General features: G+C 46.0%; 1 protein-coding gene across 1 annotated transcript; it reads right to left on the bottom strand.

Annotated features, from left to right (window-relative positions):
- Positions 1 to 9,734: 9,734 nt before the first annotated feature.
- Positions 9,735 to 19,993, bottom strand: ITLN2 (intelectin 2). Its single transcript, XM_030823638.1, is given in 8 exon segments — positions 9,735 to 9,983; positions 12,909 to 13,012; positions 15,024 to 15,144; positions 15,532 to 15,690; positions 16,022 to 16,269; positions 17,589 to 17,704; positions 19,641 to 19,702; positions 19,979 to 19,993. Coding segments are annotated over 8 exon segments (1,074 nt in total).
- Positions 19,994 to 21,932: the final 1,939 nt, after the last annotated feature.

The raw sequence follows: 21,932 nt of genomic DNA, 5'->3' as shown, positions 1-21,932 counted from the left end.
GGTTGTTTGGGCCTCTCTGGAGCTGAGCACAGTGTGGAGCAGGCTTCCACCCTGCACAGACAGGTGAGGCTCTGGTGCTTGCTGTACAGACTGAACAGCAAGCTGGGCCCTTCAGCTCCTTGGCACTGCCAGGCTGGCATCTTGCCCCTTGACAACAGAATAAAAATTTTAGCTGCCCCCTGCCGCAAAAAAACAAAAGAAAAAAAAAGTGCTAGGATTACAGGCATGAGCGACTGCATCCAGCTTAAAAGCTTTTAAATATTTAGTATTTTTTTTATAATATACATTAAGTTCTAGGGTACGTGTGCACAACGTGCAGGTTTGTTACATATGTATACATGTGCCATGTTGGTGTGCTGCACCCATTAATTCGTCATTTACGTTAGGTATATCTCCTAATGCTATCCCTCCCCCCTCCCCCCAGCCCATGGCAGGCCCTGGTGTATGATGTTCCCAGCCCTGTGTCCAAGTGTTCTCATTGTTCAGTTTCCACCTATGAGTGAGAACATGTGATGTTTGGTTTTCTGTCCTTGTGATAGTTTGCTGAGAATGATGGTTTCCAGCTTCATCCATGTCCCTGCAAAGGACATGAACTCATCATTTTTTAAGGCTGCATAGTATTTCCTGGTGTATATGTGCCATATTTTCTTAATCCAGTCTATCATTGATGGACATTTGGGTTGGTTCCAAGTCTTTGCTATTGTGAATAGTGCCTCAATAAACATACGTCTGCATGTGTCTTTATAGTAGCATGATTTATAATCCTTTGGATATATATCGAGTAATGGGATCGTTGGGTCAAATGGTATTCTAGTTCTAGATCCTTGAGGAATCGCCACACTGTCTTCCACAATGGTTGAACTAGTTTACACTCCCACCAACAGTGTAAAAGCGTTCCTATTTCTCCACATCCTCTCCAGCACCTGTTGTTTCCTGACTTTTTAATGATCGCCATTCTAACTGGTGTGAGATGGTATCTCATTGTGGTTTTGATTTGCATTTCTCTGATGACCAGTGATGATGAGCATTTTTTCATGTGTCTGTTGGCTGCATAAATGTCTTCTTTTGAGAAGTGTCTGTTCATATCCTTTGCCCACTTTTTGATGAGATTGTTTGATTTTTTCTTGTAAATTTGTTTAAGTTCTCTGTAGATTCTTGATATTAGCCCTTTGTCATATGGGTACATTGCAAAAATTTTCTCCCATTCTATAGGTTGCCTGTTCACTCTGATGGTAGTTTCTTTTGCTGTGCAGAAGCTCTTTAGTTTAATTAGATCCCATTTGTCAATTTTGGCTTTTGTTGCCATTGCTTTTGGTGTTTTAGACATGAAGTGCTTGCTCATGCCTATGTCCTGAATGGTATTGCCTAGGTTTTCTTCTAGGGCTTTTATGGTTTTAGGTCTAACATTTAAGTCTTTAATCCATCTTAACTTAATTTTTGTATAAGGTGTCAGGAAGGGATCCAGTTTCGGCTTTCTACATATGGCTAGCCATATGTAGAAATGGCCATCTACAAATGGCCAGCACCATTTATTAAACAGGGAATCCTTTCCCCATTTCTTATTTTTGTCAGGTTTGTCAAAGATCAGATGGTTGTAGACATGTGATGTTATTTCTGAGGGCTCTGTTCTGTTCCATTGGTCTATATCTCTGTTTTGTTACAAGTACCATGCTGTTTTGGTTATTGTAGCCTTGTAGTATATTTTGAAGTCAGGTAGCGTGATGCCTCCAGCTTTGTTCTTTTGGCTCAGGATTGACTTGGGAATGAGGGCTCTCTTTTGGTTCCATATGAACTTTAAAGTAGTTTTTTCCAATTCTGTGAAGAAATTCATTGGTAGCTTGATGGAGATGGCATTGAATCTATAAATTACCTTGGGCAGTATGGCCATTTTCACAATATTGATTCTTCCTATCCATGAGCATGTAATGTTCCTCCATTTGTTTGTGTCCTCTTTTATTTCACTGAGCAGTGGTTTGTAGTTCTCCTTGAAGAGGTCCTTCACATCCCTTGTAAGTTGGATTCCTAGATATTTCATCTCTTTGAAGCAATTGTGAATGGGAGTTCACTCATGATTTGGCTCTCTGTTTGTCTGTTACTGGTGTATAGTAATGCTTGTGATTTTTGCACATTGATTTTGTATCCTGAGACTTTGCTGAAGTTGCTTATCAGCTTAAGGAGATTTTGGGCTGAGATGATAGGCTTTTCTAAATATACGATCATGTCATTTGCAAACAGGGACAATTTAACTTCCTCTTTTCCTAACTGAATACCCTTTATTTCTTTCTCCTGCCTGATTGCCCTGCCCAGAACTTCCAACACTATGTTGAATAGGAGTGGTGAGAGAGGGCATCCCTGTCTTGTGCCAGTTTTCAAAGGGAATGCTTCCAGTTTTTGCCCATTCAGTATGATATTGGCTGTGGGTTTGTCATAAGTAGCTCTTACTATTTTGAGATATGTCCCATCGATACCTAGTTGATTGAGAGTTTTTAGCATGAAAGCTGTTGAATTTTGTCAAAGGCCTTTTCTGCATCTATTGAGATAATCATGTGGTTTTTGTCTTTGCTTCTGTTTATGTGACGGATTGCGTTTATTGATTTGTGTATGTTGAACCAGCCTTGCATCCCAGGGATAAAGCCAACTTCATCTTGATGGATAAGCTTTTTGATGTGCTGCTGGATTTGGTTTGCCAGTATTTTATTGAGGATTTTTGCATCAATGTTCATCAGGGATATTGGTCTAAAATTATCTTTTTTTGTTGTGTCTCTGCCAGGCTTTGCTATCAGGATGATGCTGGCCTCATAAAATGAGTTAGGGAGGATTCTCTCTTTTTCATTGATTGGAATAGTTTCAGAAGGAATGTTACCAGCTCCTCTTTGTACTTCAGGTAGAATTCAGCTGTGAATTCTGTCTGGCCCTGGACTTTTTTTGGTTGGTAGGCTATTAATTATTGTCTCAATTTCAGAGCCTGTTATTGGTCTATTCAGGGATTCAACTTCTTCCTGATTTAGTCTTGGGAGGGTGTATGTGTCCAGGAATTTATCCATTTCTTCTAGATTTTCTAGTTTATTTGCATAGAGGTGTTTATAGTATTCTCTGATGGTAGTTCGTATTTCTGTGGGATCAGTGGTGATATCCCCTTTATCATGTTTTATTGCATCTATTTGATTCTTCTCTCTTTTCTTCTTTATTAGTCTTGCTAGCAGTCTATCAATTTTGCTGATCTTTCAAAACAGCAGCTCCTGGATTCATTGATTTTTTTTCAAGGGTTTTTTGTGTCTCCATCTCCTTCAGTTCTGCTCTGAGCTTAGTTATTTCTTGCCTTCTGATAGCTTTTGAATGTGTTTGCTCTTGCTTCTCTAGTTCTTTTAATTGTGATGTTAGGGTGTTGATTTTAGATCTTTCCTGCTTTCTCTTGTGGGCATTTAGTGCTATACATTTCCCTCCACACACTGCCTTAAATGTGTCCCAGAGATTCTGGTACGTTGTGTCTCTGTTCTCATTGGTTTCAAAGAACATCTTTATTTCTGCCTTCATTTCGTTATTTACCCAGTAGTCATTCAGGAGCAGGTTGTTCAGTTTCCATGTAGTTGTGCAGTTTTCGGTGAGTTTCTTAATCCTGAGTTCTAATTTGATTGCACTGTGGCCTGAGAGACAGTTTGTTATGATTTCTGTTCTTTTACATTTGCTGAGGAGTGCTTTACTTCCAATTATGTGGTCAGTTTTGGAATAAGTGCAATGTGGAACTGAGAAGAACGTATATTCTGTTGATTTGTGGTGGAGAGTTCTGTAGATGTCTATTAAGTCAGCTTGGCGCAGAGCTGAGTTCAAGTCCTGGATATCCTTGTTAACCTTCTGTCTCGTTGATTGGTCTAATATTGACAGTGGGGTGTTAAAGTCTCCCATTATTATTGTGTGGGAGTCTAAGTCTCTTAGTAGGTCTCTGAGGACTTGCTTTGTGAATGTGGGTGCTCCTGTATTGGTTGCATATATATTTAGGATAGTTAGCTCTTCTCATTGAATTGATCCCTTTACCATTATGTAATGGCCTTCTTTGTCTCTTGATTTTTGTTGGTTTAAAGTCTGTTTTATCAAAGACTAGGATTGCAACCCCTGCTTTTTTTTGCTTTCCATTTGCTTGGTAGATCTTCCTCCATCCCTTTATTTTGAGCCTGTGTGTGTCTCTGCATGTGAGATGGGTCTCCTGAATACAGCACACTGATGGGTCTTGACTCTTTATCCAATTTGCCAGTCTGTGTCTTTTAACTGGAGCATTAGGCCCATTTACATTTAAGGTTAATATTGTTAATATTTACATTTAAGGTTAATTATGTGTGAATTTGATCCTGTCATTATGATGTTAATTGGTTATTTTGCCCGTTAGTTGATGCAGTTTCTTCCTAGCATTGCTGGTCTTTAAAATTTGGCATGTTTTTGCAGTGACTGGTACTAGTTGTTCCTTTCCATGTTTAGTGCTTCCTTCAGGAGCTCTTGTAAGGCAGGCCTGGTGGTGACAAAATCTCTCAGCATTTGCTTGTCTGTAAAGGATTTTATTTCTCCTTCACTTATGAAGCTCAGTTTGGCTGGATATGAAATTCTGGGTTGAAAATTCTTTTCTTTAAGAATGTTGAATATTGGCCCCAACTCTCTTCTGGCTTATAGATATGCTGTTAGTCTGATGGGCTTCCCTTTGTGGGTAACCTGACCTCTCTCTCTGGCTGCCCTTAACATTTTTTCCTTCATTTCAACCTTGGTGAATCTGACAATTATGTGTCTTGGGGTTACTCTTCTCGAGGAGTATCTTTGTGGCATTCTCTGTATTTCCTGAATTTGAATGTTGGCCTGCCTTGCTAGGTTGGGGAAGTTCTCCTGGATAATATCCTGAAGAGTGTTTTCCAACTTGGTTCCATTCTCCCCATCACTTTCAGGTACACCAATCAAATGTAGATTTGGTCTTTTCACATAGTCCCATATTTCTTGGAGGCGTTGTTCATTTCTTTTTACTCTTTTTTCTCTAAACTTCTCTTCTCAGTTCATTTCATTAATTTGATCTTCAATCACTGATACCCTTTCTTCCACTTGATCGAATTGGCTACTGAAGCTTGTACTGAAGCTTGTACATGTGTCACATAGTTGTCGTGCCATGGTTTTCAGCTCCATCAGGTCATTTAAGGTCTTCTCTACACTGTTGATTCTAGTTAGCCATTCGCTCAATCCTTTTTCAAGGTTTTTAGCTTCCTTGCGATGTGTTCGAACATCCTCCTTTAGCTCAGAGGAGTTTGTTATTACTGACTTTCTGAAGCCTACTTCTGTCAACTTGTCAAAGTCATTCTACATCCAGCTTGGTTCCATTGCTGGTGAGGAGCTGCAATCCTTTGGAGGAGAACAGGCACTCTGGTTTTTAGAATTTTCAGCTTTTCTGCTCTGGTTTCTCCCCATCCTTGTGGTTTTTTCTACCTTTGGTCTTTGATAATGGTGATGTACAGATGGGGTTTTGGTGTGGATGTCATTTTTGTTGATGTTGATGCTATTCCTTTCTGTTTGTTAGTTTTCCTTCTAACAGTCAAGTCCCTCAGCTGCAGGTCTGTTGGAGTTTGCTGGAGGTCCACTCTAGACCCTGTTTGCCTGGGTATCACCAGCAGAGGCTGCAGAATAGCAAATATTGCAGAACAGCAAATATTACTGCCTGATCCTTCCTCTGGAAGCTTTGTCTCAGAGGGGCACCCAGCTGTATGAGGTGTCAGTTGGCACCTACTGGGAGGTGTCTCCCAGTTAGGCTACATGGGTGTCAGGGACCCACTTGAGGGGGCAGTCTGTCCATTCTCAGAGTTCAAACACTATGCTGGGAGAACCACTGCTCTCTTCAGAGCTGTCAGACAGGGATGTTTAAGTCTGCAGAAGTTTCTGCTGCCTTTTGTTCAGTTATGCCCTGCCCCTAGAGGTGGAGTCTACAGAGGCAGGCAGCCCTCCTTGAGCTGCGGTGGGCTCCACCCAGTTCGAGCTTCCAGGCCACTTTGTTTACCTACTCAAGCCTCAGCAATGGCAGACGCCCCCTCCCCCAGCCAAGCTGCCACCTCGCAGCTCAATCTGGGACTGCTGTGCTAGCAGTGAGCAAGGCCCTATGGGCGTGAGACCAACTGAGCCAGGTGCAGGATATAATCTCCTGGTGTGCTGTTTGCTAAGACCATTGGAAAAGCACAGTATTTGGGCGACAGCATCCCGATTTTCCAGCTACAGTCTGTCACAGCTTCCCTTGGCTAGGAAAGGGAAATCTCCCAACCTCTTGTGCTTTCCAGGTGAGGCAATGCCCTGCCCTGCTTCAGCTCACCCTCCATGGGCTTCACCCACTGTCCAACCAGTCCCAATGTGATGAACCAGGTACCTCAGTTGGAAATGCAGAAATCACCCATCTTCTGCATCGATCATGTCGGGAGCTGCAGACCAGAGCTGTTCCTATTCGGCCATCTTGGAACCCTTCCCAATATTTAGTATTTTAAATATTTAGTTTCTTGTTAGCTGGTCTTCAGTTGACTTGGTTCTCTATCTAGTTACAGCCATGCTGCATATTGCAGTAATGCAGTCATCTATACGTTATTTAAACGGGTTTAAATGTTAAATGTGTTGCCCACCAATAATAAAATAGACCTTTATGAAAACTATAAAACCAAAACACACAAAAAAAGCCATTGGGTACGTTTGTTTAAATCTTTTTTTTTTTTTCCGAGATGGAATTTCACTATTTGTTGCGCTGGCTGGACTGCAGTGGCACAATCTCAGCTCACTGCAACCTCCACCTCTCAGGTTCAAGCAATTCTCCTGTCTCAGCCTCCCCAATAGCTGGAATTACAGGCACCTGCCATCACACCCAGCTAATTTTTTATATTTTTAGTAGAGACAAGGTTTCACCAGTTGGCCAGGCTGGTCTCGAACTCCTGACCTCAGGTGATCCCCCCCCACTTGGCCTCCCAAAGTGCTGGGATTACAGGCATGAGCCACCATGCCTGGTTTTAATTTTTTTTTTTTTTTTTTTTTTTTTGAGACGGAGTCTTGCTCTGTTACCCAGGCCGGAGTGCAGTGGCGCGATCTCAGCTCACTGCAAGCTCTGCCTCCCGAGTTCACGACATTCTCCTGCCTCAGCCTCTCTGAGTAGCTGGGACTACAGGCACCCACCACCGTGCCTAGCTAATTTTTTGTATTTTTAGTAGAGACGGGGTTTCACCATGGTCTTGATCGCCTGACCTCAGGATCCGCCCGCCTCGGCCTCCCAAAGTGCTGGGATTACAAGCGTGAGCCACCGTGCCCGGCCTAAATCTCTTTTTTAAAAATGCTCTTGGGCTTGGCGTGGTGGCTCAGCCCTGTAATCCCAGCACTTTGGGAGGCTGAGGCGGGCAAATCACAAGATCAGGAGATCGAGACCATCCTGGCTAACACGGTGAAACCCCATCTCTACTAAAAATACAAAAAAATTAGCTGGGCATGGTCGTGGGTGCCTGTAGTCCCAGCTACTCGGGAGGCTGAGGCAGGGGAATGGCATGAACCTGGGAGGTGGAGGTTGCAGTGAGCCGAGATCTTGCCACTGCACTCCAGCCTGAGCGACTGAGCGAGACTCCATCTCAAAAAAAAAAAAAAAAAGTTCTTTATTGCCTTCAGCTGTCAGGGCTTCATGACTTCCATTCTATAGAATTTAAACAAAATCCTCTGTTTCTCAAAGGCAGCACAGCTGGCATTTGAGATCAGGCCATTCTTTGTTGTGGAGCAGGGATGTCCTGTGCAGTGGAAGGTGTTTCACAGCATCTCCAGCCTCTATTCACTAGATGTCAGTAGTGCTCCTGCCAGTCCTTCCGCCACCACTGGTTACGGCGTCTCCAGACATTGCCAAATGTTCCCTAGATGTAGGGTTGCCAGGTAAAATATTGCATGGGACAAACATACTAAAAATATTATCGATTGTTTATCTGAAATGCAAATTTAAGTTGGCCTTTCATATCTTTATTTGCTAAATCTGGCAACCCTGAGAGGTAAAATCACCCCTACATCTCCTACCTCCCATCCCATTTGAGAACAAATGCTCTAGTCCACAGGGAGCAATGGAGAAAAAGTGTGGCAATGGGTTTGGGAAATGTTATGATTAGATTTGCATTTGGAGCAAAACACTTTTTGTTTGTTTTGTGTTGTGTTGTTTTGTTTGAGACGCAGTCTCGCTCTGTTGCCCAGGCTGGAGTGCAGTGGCACGATCTCAGCTCACTGCAACCTCTGCCTCCCACGTTCAAGTGATTCTCCTGCCTCAGCCTCCCGAGTAGCTGGGATGACAGGCACCCACCACCACACCCGGCTAATTTTTGTATTTTTAGTAGAGATGGGGTTTCACCATGTTAGCCAGAATGTTCTTGATCTCTTGACCTCGGATCCACCCACCTCAACCTCCCAAAGTGCTGAGATTACAGGCGTGAGCCACCATGCCCAGCCTGGAGCAAAACACTGTAAGACGTCCAAGCCCTCTTCCCCAGCCAGGACTGCTGTAGTCAGCATCCTGTTTGAAACCTGATTGGAATGCCTGGCTCTCCTTTTTTTGAGACATAGTCTTGCTCTGTCACCCAGGCTGGAGTGCTGCAGTGGTGTGATCTTGGCTCACTGCAACCCCCACTTCCTGGGTTCAAGCGATTCTCCTGCCTCAGCCTCCTGAGTAGCTGGGACTACAGGTGCACACCACCACACCTGGCTAATTTTTGTATTTGTAGTAGAGATGGAGTGTCACCATATTGGCTAGTCTGGTCTCAAACTCCTGACCTCATGATTCGCCTGCCTCGGCCTCCCAAAGTGCTGGGATTACAGGTGTGAGCCACCACACCTGGCCATCTCTCCTTTTTAGTAAGCAACTGGAGTTGGGATTCCAGATATGGCCAGGCACATGCACCTCTGGGGAGACTACCCTGTCTACTAAAGCTGGAAGAATAAAAGAAATGGGTGATTGTGCCTTCTATCTCCTGTTTCTCTTCTTTAACATGTTTATATTGAAGGCTTTCTTTAATTGGCTAATAAAGGTGCATTATGAAGAATTAACATGAAATATTTTCTCTTGTCCTTAAATCCAGTTCAGGGATCTCCTAAAAACAGGAAGATACTTGTGTTCTGGGACAGATGAGACTTGAAATTCCAAACCCAGAATGTCTTTGTCTTTTTCTTTTCTTTTCCTTTTTGTTTTTGGATAGAGTTTTGCTCTGTCACCCAGGCTGGAGTGCAATGGCGAGATCTTGGCTCACTGCAACCTCTGCCTCCCTGGCTCAAGCCAACCTTCCACCTCAGCCTCCTGAGGAGCTGGGACTACAGGCACACATTACTGCCTAGCTAATTTTTGTACTTCTTGTAAAGATGAAGTTTTGCCATGTTGCCCAAGCTGGTCTTGAACTCCTGACCTCAGGCAATCCACCTGCCTCGGCCTCCCAAAGTGCTGGGATTACAGGCATGAGCCACCATCCCTGGCCCAGAATGTCTTTTTATTTTTCAATTTTTTTATATCTTTTTGTTAATCTTCTCTGTATTGTTCCAATTTTAATATATGTGTTGCTGAAGTGAACATTTATTTTTATTCAATGGGTTCTTCCTAGCCACTGTGCAAGCCCAGAATATCTGAGGTGGAATTCACCAGAACCATAGGTATTCTTTTAAAATATCCCTCAACACATCAGCCAATTTATAAAAAGAATTCAAAGAAACATAGAGTTGCAGATTGATGTAATTTAGTCTCCTCTCCTCCTTGTTAGAATTCCAGTTTTTCCGTCTCCAAATAGCTGGGGTTGGAAGATGGGTTCTTGCCCTGGCACCGCAGAGCTGTCTCGTCTATAGAACAAGAGTACAGCTGCTTCCGTTATCTCCCGACTGCAGCTGCTCTTAATATGAGCTCCATATCCATCCCAGTCAAAGGCGGAGAAGTCCCCACACTGACGGGGATTGCCCTGTGGGAAGAACCCTCCTCCACCGATGCATTGCTGGGAAACAGAAAGAAGAGACACTGTGAGGGATTTGATTTGCTGCTGACACCAGTGAGTGCAAGGCTGGTCTTGAACTCCAGACCTCAAGTGATCCGCCTGCCTCAGCCTCCCAAAGTGCTAGGATTACAGGCGTGAGCTACCGCACCTGGCCCTATGCATGTATTTTAAAGTAGTAATGCATGCAGGAACATACACAAACATGCACTAACGGACAGTCTAAGGAGCACAGAGCCAGTAGAGAAGGTTGTCAAGGAAAAGGGCATAAAGACACACACTCTAGTCCACCCCCAGTGCCCACATGGTCAGCATCCTCCGAATTCTAATCTGCGAGTCCCTCCATGAGAGAATAGCCGCCTCACCTTAGCTGGAAAATGAAAAAGCTGAAAGCTGAGGCAGGGAAGAAAAGATGGAACTGTGAGTTCAGACTGTCAGTTCGGGAGGGAAGGGGGCCCTGAGTGAATGCCCTTGTTCTTGATGGCTCTGATGCTCTCTTCCTCCAGCCCCTAGGCACAGGATGTCCCTCAAATACAATCTCCCACCACTACAGCTGTGGTGCTGTCTCCTGCAAGACTGGAAAAACAATTAAAATATAAAGCTTCTAAAACTTAAGATTAATATTGGAGAATATTTTCATGACCTCAGTGTAAGGAGGTACATCTTAAAGAAAACATAAAAAGTACTAACCATAAATGAAAATTTTGATAAACTGAATTCCATTAAAATAAATTTTACTCGGCCGGGCGCGGTGACTCACACCTGTAATCCCAGCACTTTGGGAGGCCAAGGCGGGCAGATCACCTGAGGTCAGGAGTTTGAGACCAGACTGACCAACATGGAGAAACCCGTCTCTATTAAAAATACAAAAAATTTAGCCGGGTGTAGCAGTGCATTCCTGTAATCCCAGCTACTCAGGAGGCTGAGGCAGGAGAAACACTTGAACCCGGGAGGCAGAGGTTGCGGTGAGCAGAGATCCCGCCATTGCACTCTAGCCCGGGCAACAAGAGTGAAACTCCATCTCAAAAAATAAATAAATAAATAAGATTTAAAAGACAGATTATACTCAACTTCTGGCATCTACTACTCCAAACTTTGTACCACTTAATTTTTATTAAAAATATGGACTCGCCAGGCGTGGTGGCTCACACTTGTAATCCCAGCACTTTGGGAGGCCGAGGCAGGCGGATCACAAGGTCAGGAGATCGAGACCACGGTGAAACCTCGTCTCTACTAAAAATACAAAAAATTAGCCGGGCGTGGTGGCGGGCGCCTGTAGTCCCAGCTACTCAGAGAGGCTGAGGCAGGAGAATGGCGTGAACCCGGGAGGCGGAGCTTGCAATGAGCCGAGATTGTGCCACTGCACTCCAGCCTGGGTGACAGAGCGAGACTCCGTCTCAAAAAAAAAAAAAAATGGACTCTTCAGGCCAGGCGTGGTGGCTCACGCCTGTAGTCCCAGCACTTTGGGAGGCCGAGACGGGCGGATCACGAGGTCAGGAGATAGAGACCATCCTGGCTAACACAGTGAAACCCCGTCCCTACTAGAAATACAAAAAAAAATTAGTGGGGCGTGGTGGTGGGTGCCTGTAGTCCCAGCTACTCAGGAGGCTGAGGCAGAAGAATGGCATGAACCCAGGAGGTGGAGCTTGCAGTAAGCTGAGATCGCGCCACAGCACTCCAGCCTGGGTGACAGAGTGAGACTCTGTCTCAAAAAAAAAAAAGAAAAAAGAAAAAAAGAAAAGGACTCTTCAAAGAAAAAAAAAGAAATAAAAAATAAATTATATTCATGAGACATCATCAGGAGAGTAATGAGAGTAAACAGAATGAGAGTAAGTGAGTAACCACAGAGACACACATTGATACACCCCACACAGGTGCACACATGTGCATACCCATGCACACACATGGTGAAGGGGGTCAGCCCCTCCACACCTGTGGGTATTTCTCGTCAGGTGGGACGAGAGACTGAGAAAAGAAATAAGACACAGAGACAAAGTATAGAGAAAGAACAGTGGGACCAGGGGACCAGCACTCAGTATACGGAGGACCTGCGCAGGCGCCAGCCTCTGAGTTCCCTCAGTATTTATTGATCATTATTTTTACTATCTTAGCTAGGAGAGTGTAGCAGGGCAACAGGTGGGGAGAAGGTCAGCAGGGAAACATGTGAGCAAAGGAATCTGTATCATGAATAAGTTCAAGGAAAGGTACTGTGCCTGGATGTGCACATAGGCTAGATTTATGTTTCTCTTTACCCAAACATCTCAGTGTAGCAAAGAGCAACAGAGCAGTATTGCTGCCAGCATATCTAGCCTCCAGCCACAGGGCGGTTTTCTCCTATCTCAGAATAGAGCGAATGGGAGTGGTCAGCTTTACGCCATTCCATTCCCAGGGATGAGCAGGAGACAGAAGCCTTCCTCTTATCTCAACTGCAAAGAGGCCTCCCTCTTTCACTCCTCCTCCTCAGCACAGACCCTTTACGGGTGTCAGGCTGGGGGATGGTAAGGTCTTTCCTTTCCCATGAGGCCATATCTCAGGCTGTCTCAGTGGGGGAAAACCTTGGACAATACCCAGGCTTTCTTGGGCAGAGGTCCCTGTGGCTTTCCGCAGTGCATTTTGTCCCTGGTTTATCGAGAATGAAGAATGGCAATTACTTTTACCAAGCATACTGCCTGCAAACATATTGTTAACAAGGCACATCCTGCACAGCCCTAAATCCATTAAACTTTGATTCATTACAGCACATGTTTCTGTGAGCACAGGGTTGGGGCTAAAGTTACAGGTTAACAGCATCTCAAAGCAGAATCAATTTTTCTTAGTACAGATTAAAATGGAGTTTCTTATGTCTTCCTTTTCTACATAGACACAGTAACAATCTGATCTCTCTTTCTTTTCCCCACACGTGGGCCATTGATCTCCCCAAAAACTCACATGCTCAGTGTTACAGCCAGTAACTCTTATCCCAGCACAAAGGGCGTTGGCTGCTCTCTCCTTATTAAACACCCGGAACTGAACAAATCCTGCAACAAATTCCCCTGAAAAAGAAGAGGTGAAGAAAGAGCCAAGTATTCAAAGGAGGAACTAGAAGCAGCGTCCCATTGGCCAGTCCAGGGATTCCCTAAGCCAAAAGCTGAGGCTACGGCCAAACACCCCAGGCTGTCGGGGTGCAGCCCGGCACCTTTATGGCCAGTGGCTGGTGCACGTCAGTCCTAAACTTGTCCCCAAGGAAACCTCATTTCATCTGGGGCAAGAGGACAAAGGCTGGGGCACACAAAAGGACCCTTGTCTGCCTACAACTTATAGGAGAAGCTAGACTCCAGAAAGATTACCAAAAAGATCTGAGAAGGCCCAGCAGAAATAAGCAATGATCAGATGTGGCTGCCTGTTACTGTTTACACACTTCTCATCCAATTACCATGGGTTAGTTTCCCTGACCATCACCTGCTTTCATCGAAATATCAAAGGCAAACAGTGATGTCTTTGATTTTTTTATCCACAACTCAACTTCTGTGGTCTTATTATACTGAAAACTGTCTTTTGTAAGATAATTAAAGTTTTCCTTCATAACAAAAGTAAATCTCTCTCACCACTCTGCTAGTGGTTCTTTCCTGTGAACCTCAGTGTGCACTTTTTTTTTTTTTTTTTGACAGGGTTTCACTCTTGTTGCCCAGGCTGGAGTGCAGTGGTGTGATCTCAGCTCACCGCAACCTCCGCCTCCCGGGTTCAAGCAATTCTCCTGCCTCAGCCTCCTGAGGAGCTGGGATTACAGGCATGCACCATCATGCCCGGCTAATGTTTTGTATGCACCTTTTCTTAACTATTATTGAAGGGGTGGCCTGCCCCTCCACACCTGTGGGTGTTTCTTGTCGGGTGGGACAAGAGACTGAGAAAAGAAAGAGACACAGAGACAAAGTATAGAGAAAGAAAGTGGGCCCAGGAGGCCGTCGTTCAGCATAAGGAGGACCCGTGCCAGCACCAGTCTCTGAGTTCCCTCAGTATTTATTGATCATTATCTCTACCATCTCGGAGAGGGGGATGTGGCAGGACAATAGGGTAATAGTGGGGAGATGGTAAGCAGGAAAACATGTGAACAAATGTCTGTGTCATAAACAAGGTTAAGAAAAGGTGCTGTGCTTTTGATATGCACATAGGTAAACATCTCGGTGCATTAAAGAGCAGTATTGCCGCCAGCATGTCTCACCTCCAGCCCTAAGGTGGTTTTCTCCTATCTCAGTAAATAGAACATACAATCGGGTTTTACACTGAGACATTCCATTGCCCAGGGAGGAGCAGGAGACAGATGCCTTCCTCTTATCTCAACTGCAAAGAGGCGTTCCTTCCTCTTTTACTAATTCTCCTCAATACAGACCCTTTACGGGTGTCGGGCTGGGGGACAGTCAGGTCTTTCCCTTCCCATGAGGCCATATCTCAGGCTATCACATGGGGAGAAACCTTGGACAATACCTGGCTTTCCTACACAGAGGTCCCTGCTGCCTTCCACAGCATATTGTGTCCCTGGATACTTGAGATTAGAGAGTGGTGATGACCTTTAACAAGCATACTGCCTTCAAGCACCTGTTTAACAAAGCACATCCTGCATAGCCCTAAATCCATTAAACCCTGAGTCAACACAGCACATGTCTCTGTGAGCACAGGGTTGAGGGGAGGGTTACAGATTAACAGCATCTCAAGGGAGAATTTTTCTTAGTACAGAACAAAATGGGGTCTCTTATGTCTACTTCTTTCTACACAGACACAGTAACAGTCTGATCTCTCTTTCTTTTCCCCATAATTATAAGAGACTATACAAGGTGGTGATGAAGAAGCCTGGGATTATGTCCTGTGATATGGGGATAACAGCAATTCTAACTTCACAGTTTTCTCGTGGTAATTAAATGACACAAAATCATGTTAAGTTCCAAGACAAGAGTCTGGTGCATTTTAAGTGCTCAGTAAATACTAGCAATTATTAATTGTTATTTGCCACCATTCTCTCCAAGAGTGCAAGAAAATATTTATGACTGGACTTAGGGAGCAAACACTCACGTTGACCATATAGTGAGTAATAAGATGCAGTCTTCTTAGCATCACCAAAGTCATAGACCACAGATATGGCTGGGCCATTGTCATTCCAACATTTCCCTGACCCGTATTTCACTGGGTATTTCTGCAGAGACCCAAAAGAAAGGTTTTGTGAGGACAGTAGAGATGCTGCCACAGTGCGGGGAGAGGAAGCGTTTCAAGTTAACTGCCATTAACCAAACCCAATCATAATAATAGTGACTGCTTTTCCCCATAGCTGTGTCTCCCCAACAGCCCCAAACCCCTTGTCCCTGTCTCTTTCTCCCTATGCTTTCCTGTCCCACAGGCCTCTTCCTTGCCTGGCTTAGAGTTTCTGAGAGGCCGGACATGAGTTCACAGTGAATCAAATGAAGGAGAAACAGCCAACCGCTCGGTAGTGATGTGGAACCACAGGACAGATCTGCCCCCTACCCTAGACACTTGGCTCTCTGTTCACCAAAGAAAGTGCCCCCCAGCCGGCAGCCCTGTGTACCTGGTAGATGCCAAACAGATTATGTCCCAGTGTCTGGAGGAAGCCAGTGTTGGTGTGGTACCTCAGCAGGGCACTGTTTCTCCAATGCTGCATGGGGGACTTGTTGGGCACATGCCAGATGCCCAGGTCCTTGGCCTGGATGTCCTAGTAGCTGGGGTTCTGGAAAGCAACAGACACTGAGCCTGACTGGGCCAGGAGGTACCAGGAGGCAGAAGGTCCACATGTGCAGCCTCAGCTGGGCTGAGAGCTCTGGGATCAGTAGGCAGATGGCCAGCCACGCTCAGACACCCAACTCCCAGCAGATGATCCCACCACCACCCAGGGCCCTAACAGCCTTGTTGAGAGGAAGTTGTGATTCAAGGCATGTATTTCTCTCTTCTTCTCCAGCCCTTCCCCACATCCCCACCTTCCAGCCCTCCCTCCTGCAGCCTGGTGGCCAGCCACACTCCACACCTCACCCTCACCCAAGTGGGAGGGAAGTGGCACCAACCTTGTAGTCATCGCTCATGGCCGCCTCTGCAGATCCAAAGGTGTTGTAGTTGGCCCAGTTGCCGTCCCCCTCTGGGTAGTCTGCTTTGTTGCCCTGCTGACTGGACCAGCGATCGCCCACCGTGCACTTTCCACGCATATCATTCTCGTGCACGCTGGCCACCAGGGTCCAGCCGCCACCCCCAGAGGTCATGTCATAGAAGGTCTGGTAGACAAGACCATTCTTGGTGCGGAGAAAATACAGGCCATCTGTAGAGAGAACCAGCCCAGAGCCTCCCTGTCTGAGAGGTCAGGGTTCATCTCAGCCCCGTGAATAGAAAAGCCCAAGGAAGTCAAAAGTACACTCGGAAGACTCCAACACATACTTGCTGGAAGATGATGCTCCACGCATCTCGTGTTCTGCTCACCTATGAGCAGAGGCACTGACTGCCTTGGCTTCACACTATCTTTTCAAAGAGTTTGTAGAGCAAATAGCCTTATAAGAGACAGAGATGGTATCTCCTTCTCCACAGTGCCACCCTGTGGCCATGAGAGGCCAGAAATCAGCACACAGCCACATCTGAGTCTACAGCAGGATGGGGCCTCTGTGCAGCTCCGAGCAAAGGTTGTGCCCTTTTCATAAGATTCAGCTTCCCTAAGCTCAGGGTTCCCGTCCTGTTCACAAGCTTGTAGGAGACTGGCTCCACTGTGGCATCCCGGTGACCTTGCACATTTGCGCATAGGCCACATAGGGACAGCTGACCTAAGTCTTGGCAGAAAGCCTGTGGTCTTCCCGAAACATGGAAAGATGGGAACCTTGTGAGGAGCTACAACAAGGTCACTTGTCACCCCCCTCCCTATCTTTCGTGGAGGCTGTCATGAGACAGCTGTCATGACTGTGTCATCATCTCCCGGGTTCTGAAGAGGTATGAGGCTTTTTGCCTCACTCGCCCCCACCCCGTAGGGTATACAGGCTATGAAACGGCTATGGCACCATGGACTGTCTCCTCAGCCACTGCCCATGTTGCATTGTCACTCACCCTCTTTTCTGTGCTGTCTTGTGGGACAAGGGATTGGAAAAGCTGACACTTTCGCCGATCTTGAACTTGCTATCTATGTAAGTAATAAACTCTCTGGCTCTAAAAAGGGCTTGTTGTTTCCTTGCCAGCCACATTTGTCAGCCGGCCTGACAAACCCACTACTTGGGCAGATGTCACCTGGCCCAGTACAAGAAAATGCTGATGCTCTGGCTACTGCTATTTCTGTGATTAATAAAGCTCTTTGTCTCTGGCTCGGGAGTTTCAGGTTTTCTGCCAGCATCTATAAACCTGGGGCAAGTAGGGGCAAATCTTAGACTCATCACAGTTCTTGCCACCACCATAAGCGTCACCAGGAACACTGCATTCTCTCTGTGTTCAGAAGGCTTTGTGACTGGAATGGGACACAAAAGCCTCAAGATTCCCTCCTTGAGTAGGAGCAGGGGCAGAACAGGCTCCACATGGATATGTGCCTCCTGATTTCCATAACTGGGCTCTGTTGAGCTAAAAAGTGGCTTCAAAGAGAGAATGCTGAGTTGGTTCATTACTCACCACCTGCACTATGGCAGCATTCCTTGATTTCTTTGCAGCTTCTAGGCAGGGAAGAAAAGGAGAAGGCACAGGTTTCGAACTCCCTCGAGAGCATCTCAAGAGAAGAGGCTGCTGCTAGAAAATGTGAGAATGGGCCGGGCGCGGTGGCTCACGCTTGTAATCCTAGCACTTTGGGAGGCCGAGGCGGGTGGATCACGAGGTCAGGAGATCGAGACCACGGTGAAACCTCGTCTCTACTAAAAATACAAAAAATTAGCCAGGTGTGGTGGCAGGCGCCTGTAGTCCCAGCTACTCGGAGAGGCTGAGGCAGGAGAATGGCGTGAACCCGGGAGGCGGAGCTAGCAGTGAGCCAAGATCGCGCCACTGCACTCCAGCCTGGGTGAAAGAGCGATACTCCATCTCAAAAAAAAAGAAAAGAAAATGTGAGAATGATTCTTATTAAAAGTCTGACCACTGAGGCCATCTTTCCTGGCCAACCTCTGCCCCTGTATCAACTCATCACTCTGAAGTCCCAGGAGCTCAGGGATTCCCTATGCTAAGACGGTCTGATCCAACAGCTGGCACAGGTTAAACACCTGGAATCTTCCACTCGACTAACTTTAATTAAATACCTACTGTGTGAACTACCTAGACACCGGACAAAGACAATTTGACACATTTCTTCAAGAGACTACATTCTACAGGGAAGGAGCACATGGAAAGGGACCCAACTGAGATGGGAGGTGCAAACCCACCAACGGGGGTGAGGCCTGGGAACTTGCTGGGGAAGGGACGAGCTGTAACTCAGAGCAGGCTGATTTTGATGAGAGAATGGGAGCTGGCTACAGGACAGGAAGGAAAGGAGAGAGTACACCCCAGGAAGAGAAGAAAGCACATGAGATGGCCTGAAGCAATAGCAGAGCCCAGCCCAGCCCAGCCTGCCAAAAACTACAGGTCAGTCACTTAGTGTGGCTGGAACATATGTTGTAATACAAAGAGGTCTGGAAACCAAAGCTGAAAAATTAACAGAGGCCAGTGGATGAAGGGCCATGTATATTAGTCTAAAAGCCTAGAAATTATTCCAAAAGCCTGGGAAGAGTGGGAAAAAGTGTAAAATTACAGGACGCAGGCCGGGCGCGGTGGCTCATGCCCGTAATCCCAGCACTTTGGGAGGCCGAGGAGGGTGGATCACAAGATCAGGAGTTCAAGAACAGCCTGGCCAGTATGGTGAAACCCCATCTCTACTAAAAATACAAAAATTAGCTGGGTGTGGTGGTGCACACCTGTAATCCCAGCTACTGGGGAGGCTGAGGCAGGAGAATCTCTTGAACCCAGGAGACGGAGGTTGCAGTGAGCCGACATCGCGCCACTGCACTCCAACCTGGGCAACAGAGCAAGACTCCGTCTCAAAAAAAAAAAAAAAAAAAAAATTACAGGACTCAAGGTAAAACCCAGACAACCCCTGATGACAGTGCCTCCTTGAGCAGACGCTTAATATCTCTGATCCTTTTTCTTCATCTTTAAGATGTCATTAATAACTTCTTTATACTCATGGAGATCAAATGAGATGACGTATGTATATGTGCTTTTTTAAACTGATGGATTGAAATAAACAATAAACCCAGTATCAATGAAAAAATATCACTATTGTGCCTACTGGAAGAATAGAATTGTGAGGATGGCGACTAGAGGAGGGTGTACCCTGGACACAGCACTGATCACCCAGCTCCCTCTGGAGATCCCAAGGCCAAGGCCACGAGAGCAGCTGAGCAGGGACACAGTTCTTACGCTCTCACCCCATGAACCCCTCACAGCCACAGAAGCAGAGAATCAAGCCCTGGGAAATACCTGAGCTAACATCCTGACTGCTTCAGACCAGACCCCAGGAGAGGCCAGAAATCAGCACCCAGTCCACACCTCAAGTTGGCTGCCTAGCCTGGGTTCCATGCCTCTCCAGGACTTCCCCGCTGGCCCTTGACTTCAGAGCCCTGCCCAGCTCTACTCCCTCCAGGGCCTGCACAGCAGAGGGGAGCCCAGGAAACTGCAGCTGTTACTCTCAGAAGCGATTTATCTGCACTGCACCCACTGGTGGCCACAGAGAAGAATAACAGGAAGCAGAGTCTGGTCATTGTCCTCTAAGGAAAAACAAGATGCACAAGGTCACTGGCTGGCCCTTCCTTTGTCATCCTCTCATTCTTACTTCCTGACCTTTCTGAGTCAGGAATCCTCGAATGCAAAGTGATGGGCTTATGAGCATTCTAGAACCTCCTGGAATATCCCCCACGGCTGTCCAACACTACAAATACCCAAGGGGCCATGGGCTCATTTCCCTGAAACTCTAAATCTCTAAAACTGAGACCTGAGCTGGCATCATTGCTCCCACACACATGGATCAAAAACACTTTTCTCACCAACATGGACAGCATCCTTACAGGTGCCAGAAGCTGATAGTTCCCTTCCGGTGGACACTCAGAGCTCCCCTGCAGAGGATCCTGATGAGGGGTGAAGTGCTGGTCCCTGTATGTGGAGAGCTGTGGAGAGCCAAACCACCTGAGCCCTGCCCAGCCCAGCCCTGAACAGCCTAGGCTGCCAGCCCCTCCCTCTGATGCCCTTCCCTCTGAGGGTACCTGAGCCTGGGACCCTAGAAATGAGAAAAGACGTGCAACTGGCTGGAGGAGCAGGGAGCTGTGTTCCTGGCCACACAGGTGACTGTCGCCATCTGGGGAGGGACGTCCTGCTTTGCCAGGGCAGGCCATACAATGTAGCAGCATCTAATCAGATTCATGGATAGGTCACAGTCCTCCCCTGCGTTCTCCCTCTCCCACCTTCCCCAGATGCCCTAGCCCCCTAGACACAGCTCTGTCAAGAAATCATCCTTTTAGACTGAGGTGACACCTCATGAAAAATAAATTAATTAATTAAGAATAATAATTGGCCGGGCGCAGTGGCTCACGCCTATAATCATAGCGCTTTGGGAGGCCGAGGTGGGCGGATTACCTGAGGTCAGGAGTTCAAGATCAGCCAACATGGTGCAACCGTGTCTCTACTAAAAATACAAAAATTTAGCCAGGTGCAGTGGCATGCACCTGTAATCCCAGCTACTCTGGAGGCTGAGACAGGAGAACTGCTTGAATCCAGGAGGTGGAGGTTGCAGTGAGCCGAGATCACACCACTGCACTCCAGCCTGGGCAACAGAGCAAGACTTCGTCTCAAAATAATAATAATAATAATAATAACAATAATAATAATAATTAATAAATGAAAAGAAGACATCATCCTTCCAATCTTTCCTCCAATTTCTCTATGAAGCCTTCCCTGACACCCCCACCCCCAGACAAAGCTGATGGAGCCTTCCTTTGTCCCACTATACATTGTCCAAACACTAATTATTGTATGTATCCTGCTGTAATTTTATTGTTTTATTAACTCTGTTTAGAAACAATTTAAAATTTATTAAATGTTGCAAAAATAACAATAGTATAAAACCACACATATGCCCTTTACCTAGATTCAACTATTGTTAATATTTCACCCCATTTGCTTTATCATTCATGTTATTTCTCTATATATATATAGAAAGAGAGATATGTATATAAAATACACCAACCTACACACAAAATTTTTTTCTGAACCGTTTGAGGGTAATTTACATACATCATGGGGTTTTACCTTTAAATAAGTGTGTATGGGTTTTTTAATTTTGTTTTGTTTTTTGAGACAGAGCCTCGCTCTGTCACCCAGGTTGGAGTGCAATGGCGTGGTCTCAGCTCACTGCAACTTCTGCCTCCCAGGTTCAAGCGATTCTCCCGTCTCAGCCTCCCGAGTAACTGGGATTACAGGCACCCACCACCACGCCCAGCTAATTTTTGTATTTTTAGTAGATATGGGGTTTTGCCATCTTGGCCAGGCTGGTCTTGAATTCGTGATCTCGTGATCCACCTGCCTCGGCCTCCCAAGTGCTGGGATTACAGGTGTGAGCCACCATGCCCGGCCAACTGTGTGTTTTCTAATAATAGGAATATGTCATGTATAACCACAATACAATTATCAACACCATATTATTAAAAACTCTTTTTTTGGGCTGGGCACAGTGGCTCACACCTGTAATCCTAGTACTTTGGGAGGCCGAGGCGGGTGGATCATCTGAGGTCAAAAGTTCGAGACCAGCCTGACCTACATGGAGAAACCCCGTCTCTACTAAAAATACAAAATTAGCCGGGTGTGGTGGTGCATGCCTGTAATCCCAGCTACTCGGGAGGCTAAGGCAGGAGAATCACCTGAATCCAGGAGGCGGAGGTTGCAATGAGCCAAGATCGCACCATTGCACTCCAGCCTGGGCAACAAGAGTGAAACTCCATCTCAAAA

This window comes from Nomascus leucogenys, chromosome 12, assembly GCF_006542625.1.
Source record: "Nomascus leucogenys isolate Asia chromosome 12, Asia_NLE_v1, whole genome shotgun sequence".
Taxonomy (NCBI): domain Eukaryota; kingdom Metazoa; phylum Chordata; class Mammalia; order Primates; family Hylobatidae; genus Nomascus; species Nomascus leucogenys.
The sequence above is the reverse complement of the archived record's forward strand: the minus strand, read 5'-3'. Positions and strand labels throughout refer to the sequence as shown.